The sequence below is a fragment of the Artemia franciscana genome, chromosome 16, assembly GCF_032884065.1.
Source record: "Artemia franciscana chromosome 16, ASM3288406v1, whole genome shotgun sequence".
NCBI lineage: Eukaryota > Metazoa > Arthropoda > Branchiopoda > Anostraca > Artemiidae > Artemia > Artemia franciscana.
The window spans coordinates 20,925,043-20,948,764 of record NC_088878.1 but is presented as its reverse complement, the minus strand read 5'-3'; the positions used below and the strand labels follow the sequence as shown (position 1 = coordinate 20,948,764).

At 33.0% G+C, this 23,722-nt stretch overlaps 1 protein-coding gene across 2 annotated transcripts in view; it reads left to right on the top strand.

The window, feature by feature from the left end:
• Nucleotides 1-23,722, top strand: part of LOC136037204 (uncharacterized) — a 66,393-nt gene that overhangs the window by 24,546 nt on the left and 18,125 nt on the right. For both annotated transcript variants that reach the window (XM_065719781.1, XM_065719782.1), the window contains exons 3-4: nt 10,808-10,962; nt 16,347-17,176. In XM_065719781.1, coding sequence (XP_065575853.1) covers nt 10,808-10,962; nt 16,347-17,176 — 985 coding nt within the window. The remainder of the gene's footprint in view (nt 1-10,807; nt 10,963-16,346; nt 17,177-23,722) is intronic.

Sequence of the window (23,722 nt, the reverse complement as noted above, 5' to 3'; positions counted from 1 at the left end):
GCTCTCTTTAAGCCTGGATTGTTTCTGTAATCCCTATATTTCAGTGTAATTCTCAGACAATGGGTGTACTTTTAAGGTTTGGATGAACTTGCCTCTCGAACCTGAAATGTGAGCCATCCCATATAACAAATCGGCACACGGGTTTGTGCCACATAGTCTGGGGCTACCCTAAGAATTGTCTGGTACTACCCCACAGTGGCTTCAATTGGGGGAGGGGATTTTTGAACAGGGACTTAGGGGAATACTCACTAAATTCTTTATGCTCAAATTTAATTAAAAATGATCTTACAAAATATTTTACTAAACCGATTTATAATAGTATTGAACCAGTTACGAAAATGCCTTTGAGACAGGCTGCAAAAAATGCAAGGTCGGCTCTGAGAAATTGCATTTAATCACTTTGTTCTCTTTAGTTTGAATGAATTTATATTCTCACTTCATTCTTTTTGTCAGTTCTGGTTGAACTTCGCTGAAGTAAGGATGCTAGGGCTGTTTTTTAAAAGAGTTTTTAAAAACATTATTAGTTTTAATTCTCATAATTTAATGTAAGTTTATTTATATATACATATTTTCTCTCTCGTTGTCGTATTGTGCTGAAAACGGCCCTTGGACATAGGGTCGAAATATTCACAGGACTGATTTCCACTGTCTTGAAAAGATTTTCCCTATTGTTTCTACTTTGTATTTGTTTGGGCTTGTGCCCTCTGTATTTTATTACTCCACTATATTTTTAAAAATACCATGTTCGGGGGGGGGGGGGATTTTCACTAAAAGTGCCTTTGTTTGGTATTTATATTTAAAACAAATTGACGAATTTGCCCGCATATATTTTGAAAAACACGCGTTCCCCCCACCTCCAGAATTTCTGTGAATTGACGTCAACTTTTTACATATAATTTTGGGAAAGCGTATGAGGGCTCACAAAAAACAAGACTTTTATGGCTAATGGCCTCAAAAAGTATTTGGAGATTTAAATAAGAGAGAGCTAAGACATATCTTCATTTTTAATACTTACGTGACAAGCGGAAGATAAGTAACCGCTCTACCTGTATATTAATTATTGTACGTCATGTACCTCTGGTGTCAATAATTTTACTTACCATTTTGTATTTTTTATCACTTTTTTTAATAGGCTTATAAAATGTAGAGACGTCAAGATATTTTTTGGTATGTGCGTCCTTCCAAAATAAAAATGTAACTTAAAGTAATATTTTTAAGTGGTCTAAATAGTAACTCTCCACGAAGTTCAAATACCCTGTTAGGACAAGGGTAATGTAGGGGTACCAGGGTAAATATTTAGGGCTGAAATCCCTGGTAAAGTGTTTTCGACTGTGATTTACTCAATGACACACATTTTTTTTTATCCACTGCCATTTTGAGGGTTTTCAAGCTCGTTTTCGATTTTCTCATGTATTTATTTTTGCCCTTGGTTTTTAGTTTTGTTACCAAGTAGAACAAAAAATGGGACTTGATTGTTTGAATTGGTTACGTGGAAGCTTACACAACAATACATGTGTTAAGAAAATAGACACTGGAAATTCAATTCCTAATGAAAACGACCTCCATATGCAATTAAGCATTTTGGTAGTAATTAATTTTGCAAAAAAAGAAAACAATTGTGATGAAAGGAAAGAGCGAAGTCGAACATATTTCTGATCATTTGATTTAATTATTTTTACATATATTTGGTTATTGAAATTTACAATTTTACAGAACAATTTTAAATCTCTAAAAAACTTATGCAAGCTGAGTTTTCAGTAAAGCCCTAGTTTTTCAGAATTTTACAAATATAGAGAAACATCACGAGTCGTTGCATTTGAAACAGATCTTCAAAAAATACGTTGAATTGATTTATTTAAGTTTCAACTTTGCAAAAATAAATTTTTGCGCGTTTTTAAGGTTTTAAAACTACAGATAATAACCTTTATATAAAGATTTTTACCAACTTTGACAAAGAAACTTTAGAAGTCAACCTGAGTTTTTGCTAAAATACGGAATCAAACGCAGGTTTAACCTCATATATCTCTTAAACTTTCTCTTAAAGAAAATCAGAAATTTTTCAAATAAAAATCAATGGGATATGTTATCCTTGGCATGTTTGAGGAGTTGTGAATAAAAAAAAAAATCTGTTACCTGTGGTGTATTATCATATACGAAATATTTACAAATTTTACAAACCTGATGGACGTCGAAACAATCTAAAATGATCTCCGGGATGAGAATCTGAGAGAAATTTTTCAGGAACAGTTGAATACCAAACTGGAGAGTTTAAGATTTGACAATGTAGAAGAGTAATAATTTGGGAAAAATAGTTTATGGGGTCGCTAATGGTGTCTTAGGAAAAAGAGTTAAAAACACAACACGGAATATTAGTGAAAATGCTTTATGTTTAATAGAGGGGAGGAGGGGCTTGTAACATGATTATTTGAGCCAGGAAATATATAAAAATAAGAGAAATATGGTGAAAGTAGATAAAGCAATTAAATGTGAATTAAGAAGGTGTGAAGTGAAGGCTATGGATAAAATTGCCGAAAATCCAGAAGATACACCCAGACGGCATAATTGTAAAATGTTGTACCGGCATGTTAATAAATTTAGAGGGAATGGTCAACCCAGACCCGTCCCATCAAAAATAGGAACAGGGCCATAATTACGTGATACGTAAAGAGCTAAAAAGAGGTGGGCAGAGCATTTTGAGATTGTGCTAAAATGTGGAGAAAGCAATAAAATATAAATTAAGAAGGTGTCAAGTGGAGGCTATGGATAAAACTGCCGAAAATCCAGAAGATACAGCCAGACGGTATAATTTTAAAATATTGTACCGGCATGTTATTAAATTTAGAGGGAATAGTCAACCCAGACCCGTCCCATCAAAAATAGGAACAGGGCCATAATTACGTGATACGTAAAGAGCTAAAAAGAGGTGGGCAGAGCATTTCGAGAATGTGCTAAAATGTGGAGAAAGCAATAAAATATGAATTAAGGAGGTGTGAAATGGAGGCTATGGATGAAACTGTCGAAAATCCAGAAGATACAGCCAGATGGCGTAATTATAAATATTGTACCGGCATGATTAGAGGGAATAGTCAACCCAGACCCGTCCCATCAAAAATAGGAACAGGGCCATAATTACGTGATACGGAAAGAGCTGAAGAGAGGTGGGCAGAGCATTTTGAGAATGTGCTAAAATGTGGAGAAAGCAATAAAATATGAATTAAGAAGGTGTGAAATGGAGGCTATGGATGAAACTGCCGAAAATCCAGAAGATACAGCCAGACGGCATAATTGTAAAATATTGCAGTGACATGTTAATAAGTTGAGAGGGAATAGTCAATCCAGACCTGTCCCATTAAAAATAGGAAATTACATGATACGGACAGATCTAAAGAGAGATGGGCAGAGCATTTTGAGAATGTGTTAATTGTGATAGAGTTATAGGAAAAGATATATAAAAAATTAAAAAGTTTGTGACACTTTAGATGTGAAGGAAGATTTATTTTATGAGGAAAAATTGGTGACAATACTTAAATAATTAAAAATAATAAGGCTCCAGGTGCTGATAGTGTGTTATATGAGTTTTTATATATGGCGGTTATAAAGTTCGAGATAAGTTGCCAAAAATTATGAATATGATTTTAAAAAAGGGAAGTGCCTAGCGGTTTTAGGAAAATACTAATTACACCCCTCTATAAGAAAAGCGACAAGAGAGAGTTTGGTAATTATTTTGGCGTATTAGCTTGGTTTCTGTAGGTAGCAAATTACTTAGTATGGTGATACTTTTTAGACCAAGATATACTGTAGACAAAGTTATAAGAAAAGAACATTGTGGTTTTAGGAAAGGTAGAGGATGTGTTGAACAAATTTTCACTGTCGAATAATAATTCAATACAGTCACTTAAATTTAATCAATAAATTATCGAAGTCACTGTGTCGAATAAATTAATATTTCAGAAGTGCCTAAATCGTCGAACCCCTTCCTCAGTTTTATTGATTATGAGCACGCGTTTGATTTAGCTGATGGAAGAGCTTTAGTGAAGGTCTTATCCTTCTATGGTATAACGGATAAATAACATTGAACTGATTAACTATATACGAGAATAACATTACTGCGGTTAAGGTAGGAGATGAGGTTAGTAGCTGGTTTCTTATCAAATCAGTAGTTAAGTAGGGTTTGGTCCTATTCTATCCCCAGTTATATGGATCATTTTGGTTGACTCTGTCCTAAGTAGTGCAGCAAAGCCAATTGGAGAGCGGAGATTCAATAGGGGAAGTAAAATTTTCCTAGATTTAGGTTATGTTGATGATTCAAGCATCTTAAATGAAAAAATTTGGCAAAATAAATGATTTTTCAGAAGTTTTGCAAGTTCAGTGTGCAAGAATAAGTTTCAAAATTAATGTTAAGAAGAGTAAGTCGCTAAGACTAGGAATAAGTGAAGGCGAAGAGGTAATGATGGGTAACACGAAGATCGATCAAGTAGACAGCTTCACTAATCTATTTAGTATTATTAGTAAAGACGGTGGTTGCAGTGAAGATGTTAAAAGTTAAATAGCCAAAGCTCAGGGTATTTTTTCGCAGTTGAAAAAAGTTTGGATGAATGGGAAGATAAGTCTGCAAACCAAGAATGGAATGTTAAAATCTAAAGTGATGACAGTGGTCAGGTTTTATTCTGAAGCGTGGACGATCCAGAAAAACCGGAGGAGAATTTGTTAGATGTTTTCCAGAAAAACTTCCAACGGATCGTTTCGGGCAGCAGACTGAAGTCCTGATCCCAGCTAGTAAGATGTAAAAAAAATGGGGGCTTATTCCGCTTTCTAGTTCTATAGTGAGAAAAAAAGTTGAGATGGCTAGGACACTTTTTGCGGATGAAACATGACAGATTGCCCAAGATCGTCCTTGGCGGGCAGCCGTCTAGGGCTAAACAAAAAGAATATCACCCACGAATTGGGTGGGATGATGTCGTAAGGAAAAACAAGGCAAATGGGAACTTATTGGTAGTGTGTAAAGAGGAAGGCTTTGAATGGATCGAGAAAAAGGAGGAGTTTGCGCAGCTTTTTTGGCCTCCGGCGGCTAGGTGCTGCAGTGACCTGTTAGTTGTTGTAGTATTAGTAGATAATATACTTTACGAAAACTTGTGTTATTATTGATGCAATTTTTCTCCTGCAATGTTGCAAAGAATTTGAAAATCTCACCTGAAAGTATACTATCTGATTTTTGGACTTTAAATATTTTAGGAAAACCGGTCATTAGAAATGAATGGGCGCTTGTAACAGCATGCGTATTAAAAAAAAATCGTCTGAATAAGGATTACCACGGCAACAATGAGTTGTCCTTACAGCTACCCTGTGTCCTTACTCTTGTTTTATTATGTTTTTTATGGTTTTGTCGTTCCCAATTAACATTTTATTATATCCTAAGAATTCTATGCAAATGAGATAACATAGACCTCAAGTTCTACCACCACTTATACATTCGTTTTTTAGTTTTGTTTTTCTCCTTTATTTTTTTCCTTTTTTTTCTTTTTTAGCTTATTTAGATTTTTAGATTTTTTAGTTTTTTTATTAGTTTTTAGTTTTTTTTTCTTTTTAGTTTTTTTGTCCCGGTCGTCATTTATATCCCCCTGTTTCCCCCGGTGTCCCCGTTGTAGTTGTGTCCCTGTGTCCCGGTCGTCATTTATATTCCCTGTGTCCCGGTCGTCATTTGTATCCCGGTGTACCGGTCTGTATATACATTCGTTTTTTAGTTTTGTTTTTCTCCTTTATTTTTTTCCTTTTTTTTTCTTTTTTAGTTTATTTAGATTTTTAGATTTTTTAGTTTTTTTTTTAGTTTTTAGTTTTTTTTCTTTTTAGTTTTTTTGTAGTTTTTAACTTCTTTTTAGTTTTGTTAATTTTTTTTTTACTTATGTCCTGGTCGTCATTTATACTCCCTGTGTCCCGGTGCTTTGTTGATTGCTAATCGAACATTCCTTTTGTCCTGGTCGCTTTCTCTTTGAGTGTCGTCATTTATTTTTTTCTTTTTTAGTTCTTTTAGTTTTTACCTTTTTTAGTTTTTTTTAGTTTTTTAGATGAAAATTTTTTTAGTTTTTTCCTTTTTTTCTTTTTAGTTTTTTATTGGTTTTTACCTTTATGTTAGCTTATTTTTCAGTTTTTCCTTTTTTTTAGTTTTTTTTTATTTTTTATTTTTTTTAGTTTTTTACCTTTTTTTAGTTTTTTTAGTTTTTTTAGTTTTTTTTTAGTTTTTTAGCTTTTTTACTTTTTTTATTAGTTTTTAGTTTTTTTGTAGTTTTTGCCTTTTTTTAGTTTTTTCAGTTTTTTTTTAGTTTTTTATTGGTTTTTACCTTTATTTTAGCTTATTTTTTCAGTTTTTTCCTTTTTTTTAGTTTTTTTTAGTTTTTAGTTTTTTTAGTTTTTTACCTTTTTTTAGTTTTTTTAGTTTTTTTTTGTTTTTTAGCTTTTTTATTTTTTTTATTAGTTTTTAGTTTTTTTTGTAGTTTTTGCCTTTTTTTAGTTTTTTTAGTTTTTTAGCTTTTTTATTTTTTTTATTAGTTTTTAGTTTTTTTTGTAGTTTTTGCCTTTTTTAGTTTTTTCAGTTTTGACGTCACCTGATCCAGTTTTTTCAGGTGACGTCACCTGATCCACGATCCACAGATCCACAGACAACTTATTTTTATATATATAGATAGTTTTTTTTTTTTACTTATGTCCTGGTCGTCATTTATACTCCCTGTGTCCCGGTGCTTTGTTGATTGCTAATCGAACATTCCTTTTGTCCTGGTCGCTTTCTCTTTGAGTTTCGTCATTTATTTTTTTCTTTTTTAGTTCTTTTAGTTTTTACCTTTTTTAGTTTTTTTTAGTTTTTTAGATGAAAATTTTTTTTAGTTTTTTCCTTTTTTTCTTTTTAGTTTTTTATTGGTTTTTATCTTTATTTTAGCTTATTTTTCAGTTTTTTCCTTTTTTTTAGTTTTTTTTTATTTTTTATTTTTTTTAGTTTTTTACCTTTTTTTAGTTTTTTAGTTTTTTTAGTTTTTTAGCTTTTTTACTTTTTTTATTAGTTTTTAGTTTTTTTTTGTAGTTTTTGGCTTTTTTTAGTTTTTTCAGTTTTTTTTTTAGTTTTTTATTGGTTTTTACCTTTATTTTAGCTTATTTTTCAGTTTTTTCCTTTTTTTTAGTTTTTAGTTTTTTTCGTTTTTTACCTTTTTTTTTAGTTTTTTTAGTTTTTTTAGTTTTTTAGCTTTTTTATTCTTTTTATTAGTTTTTAGTTTTTTTTGTAGTTTTTGCCTTTTTTTAGTTTTTTTAGTTTTTTAGCTTTTTTATTAGTTTTTAGTTTTTTTGTAGTTTTTGCCTTTTTTTAGTTTTTTTAGTTTTTTAGCTTTTTTATTTTTTTATTAGTTTTTAGTTTTTTTGTAGTTTTTGCCTTTTTTAGTTTTTTCAGTTTTGACGTCACCTGATCCAGTTTTTTCAGGTGACGTCACCTGACCCATCCACAGACAGACAACTTATTTTTATATATATAGATATATATATATTTATATTTATTTACTGGCGCTTAAAGCTTAACTTGGATAATAACAGCTACCTTTCCTTAACCAGTATCGAACGACGATTTGGAAACTAATCTCAAGTAACATGGTATTTTCCATACGAGGAGGAGGTTGGGAGAGCAATTACGTAAAATACGAAGCTGTAAAAGTGGGAGGAGTTGCATTAGATAAAAATGGTTGTAAGAATCCTCATATACGGTGGGACAAAAAAAATCCCTGCGCATATGCAAATGGCTGTCAATAAGCAAAAAATTCTTTGCTACAATGATTTCTTGATTTAGTTTAAAATACCACTTTATTCGAAGTTTGATTCTGCTCGAAAATACTGATTTGCATTTTGATTTTACAGTAATGTTGGTACTTACGTGTTATAGCGACCACACTTTGTTCTTGATCTGTAGTGAAACCGGTTTTCTGTGCTCATTCGGAGGTAATCAGCTTAGCTTTTGCGTTATAAACGGTATCTATGCAGGTATATTTTAATTAATATAGAGGTGGTTAAATATTTAATTTTATTGCGTTCTGGGTGGCTCGTTTTCCATAATTTCCTGTCGTAGTTTTCTTAATTTTGCTGCTAAAGAATTATATTTTCAATCATATTTTGGTATATGTAATAAGGGCTAACCTAAATTCACTTCTTTGGTGTAGTCGCTATAACAAGTAAGTACCTTAATTTTTGAATGGGGTTTAGCTTCGGTTCGTTTGGACGTGAATATTTTGACTTGCCCTTTTCTTACTATTATCACTATAACTTTCTAATTCGGCTTGATTCCGAATCAACAGCGATGCATAAAGCTCTAATTCGATTCAACCTCCTCCTTCCCAAACCAAAAAAGTTAAAAATCCAGATATTTTATTTACAAATAAGAAGGTCAACCACCTTAGCTCCAACTCCTCCCAAATGAAATTTTGACTGCGCCTGCCTTTTTCTTTTTATTAATTGATTTATCTGAATAAGCTCGTGAAAAACACAAAAAATCCTTTAACTCAAGCGGAAAAGTGGTTACTTAAAATTGGATGCTCAGTTTAAAAGACCGGATAGGAAATTATAACGAGTAGTAAAAAAAAACAACAACGAAAATACAATAGAGAGCAAAAACTGGTTTCTGGATGCTAATCAAAATTTTTAAAACAATTTGCGAAAGGAATTTTCTAACTTGGGTTCATAAATGAATATTTAAATAGACTATTTTTAAGAATATCTATTCAGCATATTTCATACTTTGAATAAGCCTGAAATATGCTATACTTTGAAATATGCTATCAGCATATTTCATACCATGAATAAGCCTGCTACACATACCTGTAACTAGAAAAGGATATAGAGGAGCCCCAAAGAAAATCTGACAGGGTTGGCACTACAAACTCTCTGTTTGGGTTCTTCAAACGCCCTAATCATAAGATATCCAAAATTTGAAGAGATATCGAAGTAGCATGGGATGTTACGTATAACATAAAAAAATTAAGTCAATGACAGTTTATTTTTAATTTATTTTTAATAAATTATTTATTTTTAATTTATTTTTAATTATTTATTTTTAATTTACCAGCAAAAAAAGAGCTTCAAAAAATTTAAGATATGAAAGAACACTACATAACTAACATATAAATATCATGAAATATCCAAATGAAGGCTGACCAAATAATTTAAGTTTCAGTGAAACTTTCCTTCTTGGAAATCATTCTGAAAACAGATTTCCAAACATAAATCTTCTATTTATAGAAAGGTGACTAATAATGATCACTCTTTACTCTCTTCAAACCACCTTTGAATAGACCCTTCTTTGAATAGAGGCATGGTAATGTCTTTAGTTCATACACTTTCAAGGATTTGTTCAGACAGTCATGTAGCCATTGAACTAAATTATACAAAACATATCTTGTTCTGCAGATCTCGTATATCACAACTTAAAAAAACATAATAAAAGACAAAAATCAATGTATTCCCCAATCTTCTGTATAAATCGTAACATAAAATAAAAAATTCACAATACTGCCGTATATTCCTAGACTTGGCAAAGAGCTGGAAAAATTTTTACGGGAATATAATATTTCCATTTTCTTCAGAAAAGGGTTTATGATTGAACTTTTTCTTACCCCAGGAACGACAAAATAGTCCCTATTCTCGTTAGTGGTGAGCATAGAGCCCAGTGTCTCGTGTGGTAAATTTTCTATTGACAATGCTCATTATCACATAAGACAAAGGTCACGTGAACATAAGCTATCAATACATCAGTCTTCAAAGTCTAACAATAAAAATTGTACTTCCGACTCTCAGGGCGCTCTCCACACTTTTGAAAATATAGATTATTCGTTTTTTTGACGAGGTTAAACTTAGTGCCCACAATAAATGACTTACCGTAATCTTTTAGGGAAGAAATAATTCTAAAAAAAAAAAAAAAAAAAAAACAAACGAACACGCGCAAAGGACTCGCTTTAAACTAAGATATTTTGAACAAAACATAGCTTTTCTAATAGAAGTAAAGAGCTAAATCGACATTTGTAGCAAACAAAAATTATTGCTTCTTAGATTGTGCAAATATAAAACTAGCTACAAAGCTTAGCTTGTGCAAATATATGTTTACAAATAGCAAACATAAAACCCCCTCAAACAAATCGTCTCATGAAATTTCCCTTTTTTATAGAATTTGAAAAATTAGTGTTTTACTGAAAACACAAAGCCCATGTCAAAGAATGGGACATTGTTTTAGGAGTATAATAGTTCCTAAGCGACCAGCAGAAATTTAAAGCCTACTTTATAAGACTATTAACAACCTGTTGCTGGCCTTGATACTGATAATTTTTAGTATAAAATTTAGATTCTCTAAAAAATCTAAGTAAAAAAAAAAGAATCATAGCTGACAAGTAAATATGCAGTATACAGAAATTAAACACTGATTTATGAGGCAATTCACTTGTGTTACCACCCAAACTACCAATAGCCAGAAATATAAATTTTTAACTGTGGAAATGCACTTTAGAATTATTAAACACAAAACTAATAAACCATAATGTAAATTCCACAAACGTTATTTCTGCCTATAGTACGGTGAGTTTCAAGCCCTGATGTGAGTTCACTTCAGATCGTCTACAAAATTATTAATAAGCAAGTCGTGCCAAATTAAGGATGAAGATCTCCGTGTCCCCAAGCATAGCATCAATCCAATATACTACAACAGGGAGCACTGAATTACATGCCACTCGATTCTTTTACTTTTTTGGCATTGAGACAGCTCGTACTTCAGTCAATTATTGTTATGTTTTTTTAGGTATCGTTGCCCTATTGCCATTTATGACGCTTCACATGCGGATGCTGGGGATAACAGACGAAGAAACAGGCTATATCATGGCCATGTTTGCCATTTTCTCCCTTCTAACGCCTTTTATTTTCACAACAATTGCTGACAAAGTTGGGAACTTTAAGGTGATTATATCTTTGTACCTTTGACAGAAGGGCCTCATGTAAGAAAGTAACCATGTTTAACATTCATTAGACAAGTCTAGTAATCAGAGGACTCCCTTAGAAAGGGCATATTCCGTTGAAGTATTTGATTAAACATGTGAGTGACACTGCCCTGAATTGAGCCTACTTCAACTCTAAATATAGGGCTTCAGACTGATGCCCGTAATCCGTAATAAATAGCAAAGCCTTGGGATTGTTGTCTCAAGAATTGAAATATGCTATAAAAACACATCGAGTTACATTGAATTCAATCATATTTTTTTGTCAATCATGGCTTTGCAATACATTTTTGGGGTGATATTTCTATTATATCTAATATTAAACAAAAAAAAATGTATTCTTTTTACTTAGTATCCATATTTTTTTATTATAGTTAATATTTGGCGATATTTACGTTTGAAGCACCAAATATTCCATGAAAACCGAAAAAAAAACAACCTCACAAAATTATTGGTGATAGAAGTAGGCGTGTTTCGAATATGTCTTGATTCTAGCGCACAAAGGAGCACCAGAAAACTTTACTAAAGAACTGATCTTTTTTTCTCACAAAATTAAAAACTTCAACAACCAAAGACTTTATTTTTTTTCTGATCTCAAACCAAGGAACAAAGCAATCTTTTCTTTGGTTGTAAGAAAACACTGACAAAATTTTCGGTTATTGTATACTAAACTGCATGGTGGAATTTTGCCAAACTATAGAACAAAAAAAAAATAAAAAAACAATAAATGTAAACATCGGAAGAAAAAAAGTCTAAAAATTGGTCATCAAAAACCATGATTAATGAAAAGTAATTTTTAGTTCATTTTTTAGCTAGAGGCTATTATATTTTTTTAGCTAAAGGCTTTTTTTAGCTTGTTTACTTTTTTTTAAAGCTATGACATTGGGTTTTTCTTCTGATCTCACACCAAGGAACAAAGCACTCTTTCTTTGCCCAGTCATTGAAGTGTTTTCTTTTTTGTAAATGAACTAATATTATTGCTTCCATTTCTCTTTTTCTGAAATCGGGCAAAGGTCGTATAAAATTGGATGATCTTAAGTAGATTCAAAGAAGATATTGAAAGAAAGAAACGTAATTTTTTTATTTGTGATCTCTCTGTGTTTTGATAGCCAAATGGAGTGCTGTTATTAACAGCTTTTGATAAGGCAAATTCACAATTGTGTTCCGTTGGTGGTATCTTGCCACCGTTTTGAAACTGGTGCAAATGATTTCCTAATTAAACGGGCTTCTGCTTGCAGCATAACTATTGCAGTTGTAAGTTTTTAATTGCTTTTATCTCCTCATACACTCTTGACTTGAAGAGGCAGTCTGTGCAATTACCATCACTGCGTAAGAGGCATCTAAGCTAAACAGTAAAAACAGCAAAACTTATGTATTCTTTGTTCTGCAAAAAAATAAAGCATACTGTAAAATTGACTGGAAAATTGGAAATTAATATTTGCTTTTTGAGATGCAGCAAAGGGATATTGGATAATTTTTTTGTTAAGTGTATCCGAGTCTATACACATAACAAATATTTACATTTGATTTCCTACAAACTATATATGTTGCACTCAGAAAAGCTTTTAGTTAAGTACTAGGAGCACTGTAGTTGAGCACTTCGATTAAGTGCAAGTAGCACAAGCACTATTTTAAATTTAATTATCACTCTTCACAGCCAATTGAAACCTTTTTTTTTAAATTAGTATGGTTCAAGGTCCAAAATATGAGCTATATGGTACTGAGCATTTTTTCCCAAATTCAAAATAAAAGTGACGTGAAGCTGACGATTATTCTGATTATTATCCAAAATTTTCTTGGGAACTTACTTGGAAACAAAATCCAAGTGTCTATATTTATCTTTTGATCGTGATATCTGCTTTTGGATTGTGATATTAATTAAAAGAATCGTGAGAACTCACGATAAGTAGGTAGGCATGGTGACACTGTTAATAGGTCAATTTTGAGAATGCAATTAGTACTATCCTATCATCTGAAGTTTTTGCTCAATATTTTTTGATTTTTTCTATTGTTTGAAACATTAAACCCACCCCTTGAATAAATTACCCTGTACTTGCTTCCTTTGGTTGTAAGAAAAAACCGACTAAATTTTTGGTTACTGTATAAAAAAACTGCATCGTGGAATTTTGCCAAGCTATAGGAAAAAAAATACGATAAATGTAAATATTTGAAAAAAATGTTTAAAAATTGTTCCCTCAAAAACCATGATTTATGGAAAGCCATACTTGTTTTTTGTATATTTTTTTAAATATTTTGAGATTTTTTTAAGTATTTGAGTTTTATCCATATAACAATAGAATCGCCAAACAACTTTCTTGATCCAGAAACCGCGTTTCCCAACTGAATGAAACGGCATTTTTTAAATTTCACTTTCCAGGGTTTCTGTCCCTAATGTAAGAGGTCTGTTCTAATTAAAACAATAGGCACTGCGATTTTTTTTTCCCATTTAATTTTCTCCAAAATAATTTACCTTTTTATATTTGAAACACTATAAATACTAGGAATTTTTGTGTAAAGGCCCCGCAAGTCAGGGCCGGACTTGCTTTACCGGAAAGGCTTTACCACCCTGCCGGGTTGTAAAGCCTTAATCATAAGCCTATATATTGAACCTGGATCTGCTGCGCTTACCTAGCTTTATTTTCAAACAACTAAGGGTATGACTTTGATTCTTGGACAAAATTTTTCGACCAAAACTATATGGAACTTGTCTTGGCAGATGTAGTTTGGACACTATATTTTTTTTGAAAATTTCATCCTTTTCAGCAAGGCTTTTAACTACCTTGTAGTTAAACCGGCAATTTAGTTTCACAATATTAAGGTGTTTTGTCACATACGTGTCTTTTATTTATTAGAAAGTTAAATTGCTTTATTTCAATTTGTAGCAAAGGATAGAAAAAGCATACGTTTTATGAAACAAAGCAAGATTTGAAGGCTATTTTTGTTGTTAAGCTAATTTCTAATGTTTCTGTTAACCAGGAAACTTGGCAAAATCCTTCATCATTCCGAGAGTGAATTTAAAGCTATATAAGAAAGAGGATAAAGAAAATATAGCTGGTGCCTATATCTTTGAACAAATATTTGTTTATTTGTTCTTAATTTGTTTATTTGTTTATTATATTCTATGCATGGCTTAGAAGTTCCAATTTAACTGTTTCTACCTATACCAATCTTTCTCATTATCGGGAGTCAAATGAACTGCCTTTCTGATTGGACAGTGGAAAGAGCATAGATGGAGGGATATCTGTATGGAACCACGGATCCATTGTACGAATCGGTCCATTATATTTGTTCATTGAAATTTTTTTATCTTTGAGTCCTTGCCGAAATCTTATTTCCGAGGCGGTCCATCTTGAAAAATGAATTTTCTCTTCAATGCATATATTTATAGAAAGTTTTTCTTATTTTACGAAGGGATTGAACCCCTCCCCGCACGTTCACACATTCCCCAAAATCTTTGGTTATACTGCTGAAGAATAATAAACATGAGTAATAGAAGATTCTCAAAAAAATTATGTTTTCAGGAATTTGCTACAAGCAAAATTTTTACGAATAGTTCCGGTTTTTTGGAGCCATAAAATAGACCATAACTATTTCCAAAGATGGCCACTGTATTAATATTTTTTTTTTCTGTTGAAAGACCGAAACAAATTATAAGAGTTTAGTCAAACACATAGATTTGGTTATGCATCTACAAGCGCTTGAGTAAGCAGCGATATTTCTGGTTCAGTCAATGACCAACCCGAGCGAGTTGAGGTCCTATCTGCCCAGCGCAGCTCATGGCGACCAAAAGTCGAAGGGAGTAGAGGAAAACTAGGCCAAAACTCGACTCTCTGTTACCCTTTAAGATTTTAAAATAGCTGTTTCAACCCCCAGAGCGAAAGGTTTCCTCACTCCTGCCATAAGAATCTCAAGCATTGCTCATTGCGCAGGTGTATTTTAAAACAGCAAATATATCGTGTGACCAATCTTTTAATTTCAATAGTTTTCCTTTTCTTCCAAATAGCCTAATCTTTTCCAATAATTTCTGGACAAGTTGGCCCCAAACTAATCTGATAGTAAAGACACTTTTTGTGCAATTTGTATCTAATTATATTGAAAGTTTAGATGTGCACTTTAATCTCTTTGAGTATAGTTATTAGTCAAATCCACTACAGATTGGATTAAAAACACAAAATTATCTAACTTCATCTGTAAAGCATTGGCATCTTATTTCTCACGAGACTAGGGTATTATTCCACTTCACTTATTCTAACTTTGCCTTGGCATCCGGATTAAAGCATATAAATACTCTCAGGTAATTCTGGTTTAACTGCTTTTTTTCTTCTAGAATTCCTATTTGTATTATTCAGCTCTATTCGACACCAGGTACGTCTTCAATTCGATCGACTGGTTTCTGTTCAAGCATGAAAAAATTATTTGCATAACTGATCAGGCGTTGTTATTTGATCGCACTTCTTTGTCCTTCCAAAGGGCAATCTTTTTCCTTAACTTCCAAGATTTACTATTTCCATAAGTTGTTTTAATAATAACTAATAAATCGTTTTTAAAATAGTGCTGTCCCCCATTTTGTAGAACTAAATTACTTTTCAATCTTTTTTTGTTTGTTTCTTGCTATTACAATCAGACATCTTCTTCAAGAAATTATCAAGAAAATTATACGGAACTTGAAACTTTCTATATATGTTTGTTATCTAGGGATGAAAAAAGGATGGTCTATTTGACCTCTCCATCCGTGTTTGGATATTCGTTTTTAATGAAATTTTATCTTTACGGAAACCACTTGGAATATGAGGAACGAACTATACCAGGGAAGAAGGAAATTACGGAAAATCTGAGTTTTACTCTATTTTAGGTAATATCTTTTATTTCGTACGAAATTATTGCTTAAATTTGGGTCCTGACATACCCCCTCCTCCCACTAAAAACTTTACAAGTTTTGATAGATATTTAAACTAAGTTTACTCAACGTAATAATTAATTCATCTTTATGTAACAATTATTTAGATGGTTAAATGGGAGCATACCCTGGACATTCGCAATGCTAAGAAATTTTCACCTTTCAGTTTTTACTAAAACCCGCGTTGGTTTGGTTCACAGAATAAAATTGATTAAGACAACGAAGCACAGACATAGTAACTAAAATTTAATTAAAGCTCAAAGCTAGAGATTCTGTTTCAATCTCTTGAAAAAACCTTCCTTATAGTACTAACATTAAAAAGAAAATGTGTAGAAACTAATATAATGTTGAAACATTTTTGTGTGTGGTCTATGTATGCTTGTTATTAAAATGCTAGCCATTTCAAATGATCAATTTTTCCTTTATATTTTATAAGGCCTTTTTTTCAGTGGCTGCTATTTGGACTTCTGATAGCAACAGCAGTAAATGGTCTCTTCTTTCTTGCAATCCCAAAAGGACGATTAATTACAAAGATGCCACAAAATATAAGTTTTGATGCTCCATGTTCGGCTGATTTTCCTCTCTTTTTTGACAACTCTGTTGAACACTGCAACCTAAATATTTATGATAATGCAACACTGGAATTTGGTGCCTGTGGTTATGAATGTGATTTCTTTTTAATGGAAGATACTCTTGAAACAATGAAGTTGGTAAATGAGACATTGAAAAGAAAGTCAATATTTTATAAAGACCTAAAAGATGTAGGTCTTTTCTGCAGCGGTGACTTCTGTGAAGTTCGTTCAACTGCTGAGGAAGGCTTAACTCCTTGGAAAGCTAACAATTTAACCATGTTTGATAATGGTGGAAGAATCGAGATTGAGACTTTTATATTTAATAACCAAAGCTATACAAATTTTAGTCTTAAATGTTCTCCTGAATTAGCTCCAAGCCTCCAGAATCTGCTCAACCAAGCTCGATGCCGAAGAAAATGTTTTATCGAAGGGGCTCGATCTCAATTTTGCAGCAATCCCAATTGGATAGTTGATTTAGGTGCTAGTAACACCTTTTGGTGGTATACTGTTACTCGAGTGGCATTTGCCATAACATTAGGAGGTTCCATGATATTATTTGAAGGTGCAGCTATGTCAGTAATAACTGAATACAAAGGAGATATAGCATTGCAGCGAGTTTTTGGAATTTTCGGTGCCATGGGTTTCGCTGCTTTTTCTGGATGGACAATTGACAAAGCAAGTGAAGGTCTACCAGATAAGGATTTTACGTAAGTACTATTTGCTCCAAACCCAATTATTTTGTTTCTAATTTTGGTAGCCTACTTGTTTATTATCCCGACCATTCTCAAGAAGTGAAGTTGAGTTAATGATAATGAAATATACAATGATTCGATGAAAATATAAGACTTTAGTAACAAAAATATGGAAACTACTTCAGGGAATTATAGAAAACAGACCGCTTAGAACGCATTATATGAAATACCTAACCAACTCTATTTATAAAATATTTAATTAAAATATACCTACCTAGGAGTTTGTCTCACTCAGACTAAGCTAATTATAACCAAATGCTGAGAGAGAAACCGGTTTTACTCAGATCAAGAACTTAAGTGTGAACGGGATAATAGACAAGTACCCTAATTGCTGTTGTGCTTTGCGCTACTGTCAATTGTGATAATATAACAATCGACGAGAAAAAATGGCATTCCTGATTTAGATTATCGTGTGCCAATTATCTTGTTGAAAAAATGCGCTTGCCTATAAGCTCCAATGAGAATAATCCATTAATGTGATTAAGAGCCTTAAAATGGATCGAGTCGAATTGGCTTCTAAAACTTTTCTTGGATACCCGATGCCATTAAACTGTGTTCTTTAATTTTTTTTATTTTATCTTTTGTTTCATTTTGGGGTAATCATCTTGATTTTAAGAACCTAGTTCTTATAAAAGTGTAGTTTCAATTTAATTGCATTTTAATTTCAAATTAGCAGCGAAGCTTGTCGGGCAACCGGCATAAATAAAAAACGTAGCGTATACTGCTTTGTGAGGATTAGAGAATAATTGCCCCCCCCCCCAAAAAAAATGAAGTCACCATACCCGCTCTCCCTCCTTTACATTGAAACTGTTGGTCAAATAAATTTAGAAGAATGGAAAAAAAGGCATCGAAAACATAACGGTTTAAAAGAATTCATGGAAAATTAGTTAAAGCATACATTAAGGCAATACGATACCTTAAAAATCATTTTGCTAGTCCGAGCGTTGGCTGACCGCCTCGAATACATAAGTTCGATTAGCAAAAAGAAAGTAAAATTTTATTTTGCTTTTGTCTGCGAGTTGTTCAGTCAAAGCGGATGCCACCACTTGGAACTCCCAAAGCAGCCAAATTACTCAAATAGTACTAATAATAGTAATAGTACTTTTAACTAATTTGGAAGGTTTTCCGAGTAGTTATGCTACAGAAGTCTTAGGGAATGCCCTTTCCCGAACTTTAAAAACAAAATTCTGCTCTCTTTAATAAAATTTAAAAAAAATCACACTTTCTGATGATATATCATTCATTAAAACTGAACATGTGTATTTCCAGCACAAAGCTGGGTAAGTTAAATGGTTTTTCAAAGATGACTAGGAAATTAAGTGTTGGCTTTAAGTTTTCTATCATTTATTCAGATCTCTTATTCATGCTCTGCAAGTTATAGCAAGACCGTCCAATCAATTTCAAATAATAAAAGTTTGTGCGGGTTCATCCGCACAAACTAAAAAAGTTTATGATAAACCAGATAGGGTGATTCTTTAAGGTATTAAATAAAAAAAAAAACAAGTTTTTTTAACCAAAAGTAAGAAGCGACATTAAAACTTAAAACGAACAGAAATTACTCCGTATATGAAAGGGGCTTTTCCTCCTCAATGCCTTGCTCTTTATGCTAGAGTTTGACTCTTTCTCTTAACTCTACTTTTTACAATAGTCTAAATCTTTAGCGTAAAGAGCGGGGCGTTGAGGAGGAAAAGCCCTTTTCATATACGGAGTAATTTCTGTTCGTTTTAAGTTTTAATGTCGCTCCTTACTTTTAGTTAAAAAAAAAATGTTTAATTTCTGGACGTTTTTGAATTAATGCATCTTGGCTCTCCGCACATAAATAATAAAAACGAAATTTGCATATTAATTTTTTGTGGCTAAATGGCTTTCTCATAGTTTTAATCAGAAGATTTTGAGAAAAAAAGGAGCGAGGGAGTAGGCCTAGTTGCCCTCCAATTTTTTGATTGCTTAAAATGGCAACTAAAACTTTTAATTTTTTACGAACGTTTCCATTAGTAAAAATATACGTAATTTACGAATTAACTTACGTAACAAACTTCCATATTCGTATGTTTATATTGCGTATATGGGGGGGGGGGGTTCACCCCCCTCGTCAATACCTCGCTCTTTTCACTAAAGCTTAAATTTTGCCCCAATTCCTTAAGAATGACCCTGAATCACAAAGGCCGTAGAATAAATAGTTGAAATTACTAAACATACTTTAGCTTAAAGAGTGTGGTATTACGAGGAGGTAAACCCCTCATATGCGCAATAATTTCTGTTCGTTTTAAGTTTTAATGATGCTCCTTACTTTCAGTTGAAAAACTTTTCATATTTATTTTTTCATTGTTTTTTTTTAAATAATGCTAGAAAATCCTGCGCCCCCTTCATTGAAATTTTCTTCCCCCATGACAAATTCCTCCATGGAAAGATCCTCTCACGTAAACCCCCCATCAACTTCTCCCTCTCCCCAAACCAAAAAAATCCCCTGAAAACATCTGTACACTTCCCAATAGCCATTATTATATGTAAACACAGGTCAAAGTTTGTAACTTGCAGCCCCTCCCATGGGAATTTGGGGGGTAAGTCGTCCTCAAAGACATAGTTTTTAGATTTTTTGACTATGGTGAATAAAATGGCTATTCAGAATTTTGATCTGGTTACTTTGGGGGGAAATGAGCGTGGAAGGGGACCCAGGTGCCCTTCAATTTTTTGGTCACTTTAAAGGGCACTAGAACTTTTAATTGCCATTAGAATAAGCCCTCTCGTGACATTCTAGGACCACTGAGTCGATACTATCACCCGTGGGAAAAAAAAAACAAAAAACAAAACAACAACAAAAAACAAATAAACACGCATCCGTGACCTGTATTCTGGCAAAAAATGTGAGATTTCACATTTGTGTTGATAGGAGCTTGAAACTTCTACTGTAGGGTCCTCTCATAAGCTGAATCTAATGATGTGATTTTTGTTAATATTGTATGACTTTTAGGGGGTGTTTACCCCTATTTTCTAAAATGAGGCAAATTTTCTCAGGCTTGTTACTTTTGATGGGTAAGACTAATCTTGATGAAACTTATTTATTTAAAATCAGCATTAAGATGCGATTCTTTTGATGTAACTATTGGTATCAAAATTCCATTTTTTAGAGTTTCGGTTACTATTGAGCCAGGTCGCTCCTTACTACAGTTCGTTACCACGAACTGTTTGATCGTGTGGGCTAAACTCATAGCAACAATGAATGAATTCCTTGAATTTGTTGTGCGATAAGAATTAATGATTTGATTTAGTGACTAAACCTGTACGGAGTATTCCACTATCTAATATACAAAATACAACACACAGGTTGTGCGATAAGACTGACCAGAAACAGATAAATGATGTGGCGCTACACTTTACACGTCTAAACCGGTGGTGCTGATCCCCTTTTTTGCACTTCACCCAGAAAGTACAATGGGAAAGACAGGGGAAAAAGAGCGAGAAAAAAAATACGTTGAATTGAGCGTCGGAAATATTATAGCCAATTAAACCAGTAAAGTATACAAAGAATGAAAGAAGTCAATTCAACAGAAAAAGGAAGGAAAACACGGGAGTTGGCACATATAACAAGATGAGGAAAACCACTGTAATGTTTCATCAATTTTTTCAGTAATGTAGGAGACAAAAGTAGTGTTTCAGTTATGTCTCAACTGTAGGCAAGAGGTCGTGTTAGCTGAAGATAGGACGATTTTAGTTAATGAGTGCACCCCCAACTTTTCATCGAATATCTTTCCTGCGGTTGCTAATTAGCAAATCGAAAATGTCTTGAAAATGAATCGAATTAATATTACTCTGTCTACTGCCAAGTTATATTGATAGAAAAGAGTTGTATTGTCATGTCCTGAAGTAAAGACAAAAGTTGAGGACGGTATCTGGACGGGAAGTATGTTTCTGGAAAAATATTTTCTGCGTGAGGGTTTAGTAGGCCTACTACATTTCTTGGAAAACCAACAAACAAAATAAATCTCCTACCCATAAACATTTATAACCTAGCTTTTCTTAGAAGAAGAGAGCATGGGACTCTGCCTTCTTTGGAATCATCTGGTGGGTACTTTTTGGAGGGTTCAATGTTGTTCGACTCTTCCTGGGAAGCGCCATAGTGCCAAATTGGAAGGTGAACAAAGGAGGTGGTATACATCCTTAAAGAATGAGAAGGATGCTCAAGAATTAATAAGGATCTTAAGAAGAAGACAGATGCATTAGCTTTGTGGATGATATTTTCAACTTGGACGTTCCCCATCAATAGAAAAAACTTTGCCACCAAATAATTTTAAGTAGGGCACAGAACCTTCAGGAGAGAAAGGAATAAGCAAATGAGGTGAGGATTCAAGGATATTTATTGGCACTATCATGGATTTAAAGGGGCTATCTCTTATGTTTGAGTCCAATGCATTACGCGCATGTCATGACGCTGTTTATAGAGCTGCTTGTTAATTTGTTACTGCAGACTTCAGCAAGCGTTAGGTCATCAGCAAGTTTCCATCACTCGAGAAATTCCTTAGCGAGGCATGTTAATCATAATTAAATCAAGGGAAAGATCTAGGAGAGTATCATGGAGAACATCATTATCAAAACGGAGGGGGTGAAATAATGATTCAGATAATTGAACTCAATTAAAAACCAATAATTATTTCTGAATTTGGCCAAAAATATAAATGATCAAATTTGCCACAAGAAAATGAAGATCACTGGTCCCTATCTTCTTAAATTCATATTACAAAATATTGAAGCCTACTATTGCAGGTATTTTCTGTGATAAAATTATTGGCATTACCCTGTACGTGACAGTGTTCATCCGTTTTGACTGATTGGGCCAATTTACCCATCCTCGTAAATAAGCGTCTCTAAAAAGTTCTACTGTTTCTATCTGGAGTTCATATATGAAGAAAAAGTAGAAAAATAGACTAAGTCTTGATAAGTCTCCTCCCTCTGAAGAATAACATTTTTGGTCTAAAGCCCTCTTGTAGACGGAATGTTTCGGTGCACACCTGGAGGCAGTATGATCAAAAGCACTGGCTAATTTCTTCTTTCTTTGTGATCGTCGGTTTGATATTTGAATTATATGTTGGCTCTATGTTATCTAATGAAAAAAAAAAACCTGTGTTGATGTGCCAGCAGTGAGCAGAAAAAAACCTTGATAAATAATATGTCATTTCATGGGAATCCCCGATCAGTTTCGTTTCGGGTATTTTTCTCCCCTTTTATGGCAATTCAATCTGCTGCACGAAATTCAATATATCGGGGCTATGACATGCAAAATCAATTCGACTCCTGATAGAACGGCATTTTGACAACATCATATCATTCTTCATTGTAATTATTATATGCACCCGCTTTTTAGCTTCTATAAATATAGACAAGTTAAATAACTAAGGGTTTTTTGTTGTTTAGTTTTTTTCTTCGGAGAGGAGAGCTTTGTAGCCATACTGACTGTGTGCAAAAAAAGGTTTCTGACAGTTTTATTGTATATTAAATAAAAAAAAAACAAGTTTTTTAACTGAAAGTAAGGAGCGAAATTAAAACTTACAACTAACAGAAAGTACCTCGTATATAAAAGGGGTCGCTCCCTCCTCACCGCCCCGCTCTTTACACTAAAGTTTGACACTTTCTCTCAACTTTACTTTTAAAAACAGTAAAAAACTTTAGCGTAAAGAGCGGGTCGTTGAGGAGGGAGCAACGGAGCAGCCCCTTTCATATACGAAGTAATTTCTGTTCATTTTAATGTCGCTCCTTACTTTCAGTTAAAAAACTTGTTTTTTTTAATTTCTGAACGTTTTTGAATTAATGCATGTTTTGATTTTGGCTCTCCGCATATGAATAATTAAAACAAAATTGGCATGTTTATTTTTTTGGCTAAACGGCTTTCTCTGATTGAATGATTTTGAGAAAAAAGGAGCGGAGGAGGAGGCCTAGTTGCCCCCTCAACTTTTTGGTTACTTACAAAGGCAACTAGAACTTTTAAATTTTTACGAACATTTTTATTAGTAAAAGATATACGTAACTTACGAATTAGATTACGTAACGAACTTCTGTATTTGTATGTTTTTATTACGTATATGAGGGGGTTTACCCCCTCGTCAGTACCTCGCTCTTTACACTAAAGCTTAAATTTTGTCCCAATTCCTTAAGAATGACCGCTGAATCACAAAGGCCGTAGAATAAATAGTTGAAATTACTAAAAATACTTTAGCGTAAAGAGCGAGGTATTAGGAGGAGGTGAACCACTCATATGCGTAATAATTTCTGTTTGTTTTAAGTTTTAATGCTGCTCCTTACTTTCAGTTGGAAAAACTTCTTCATATTTATTTTTCCATGTTTTTTTTTAGATAATGCTAGAAAATCATGCGCTCCCTTCATGGAAATTGTTTCTCCCATGACAAATCCTCCATTGAAAAGTTACCCCAACATTTCTCTCGCTTCTCAACAAATCCCCCCCCTCCCCAACCAAAAAATCCCCCTGAAAACGTGTGTAAACTTCCCAAT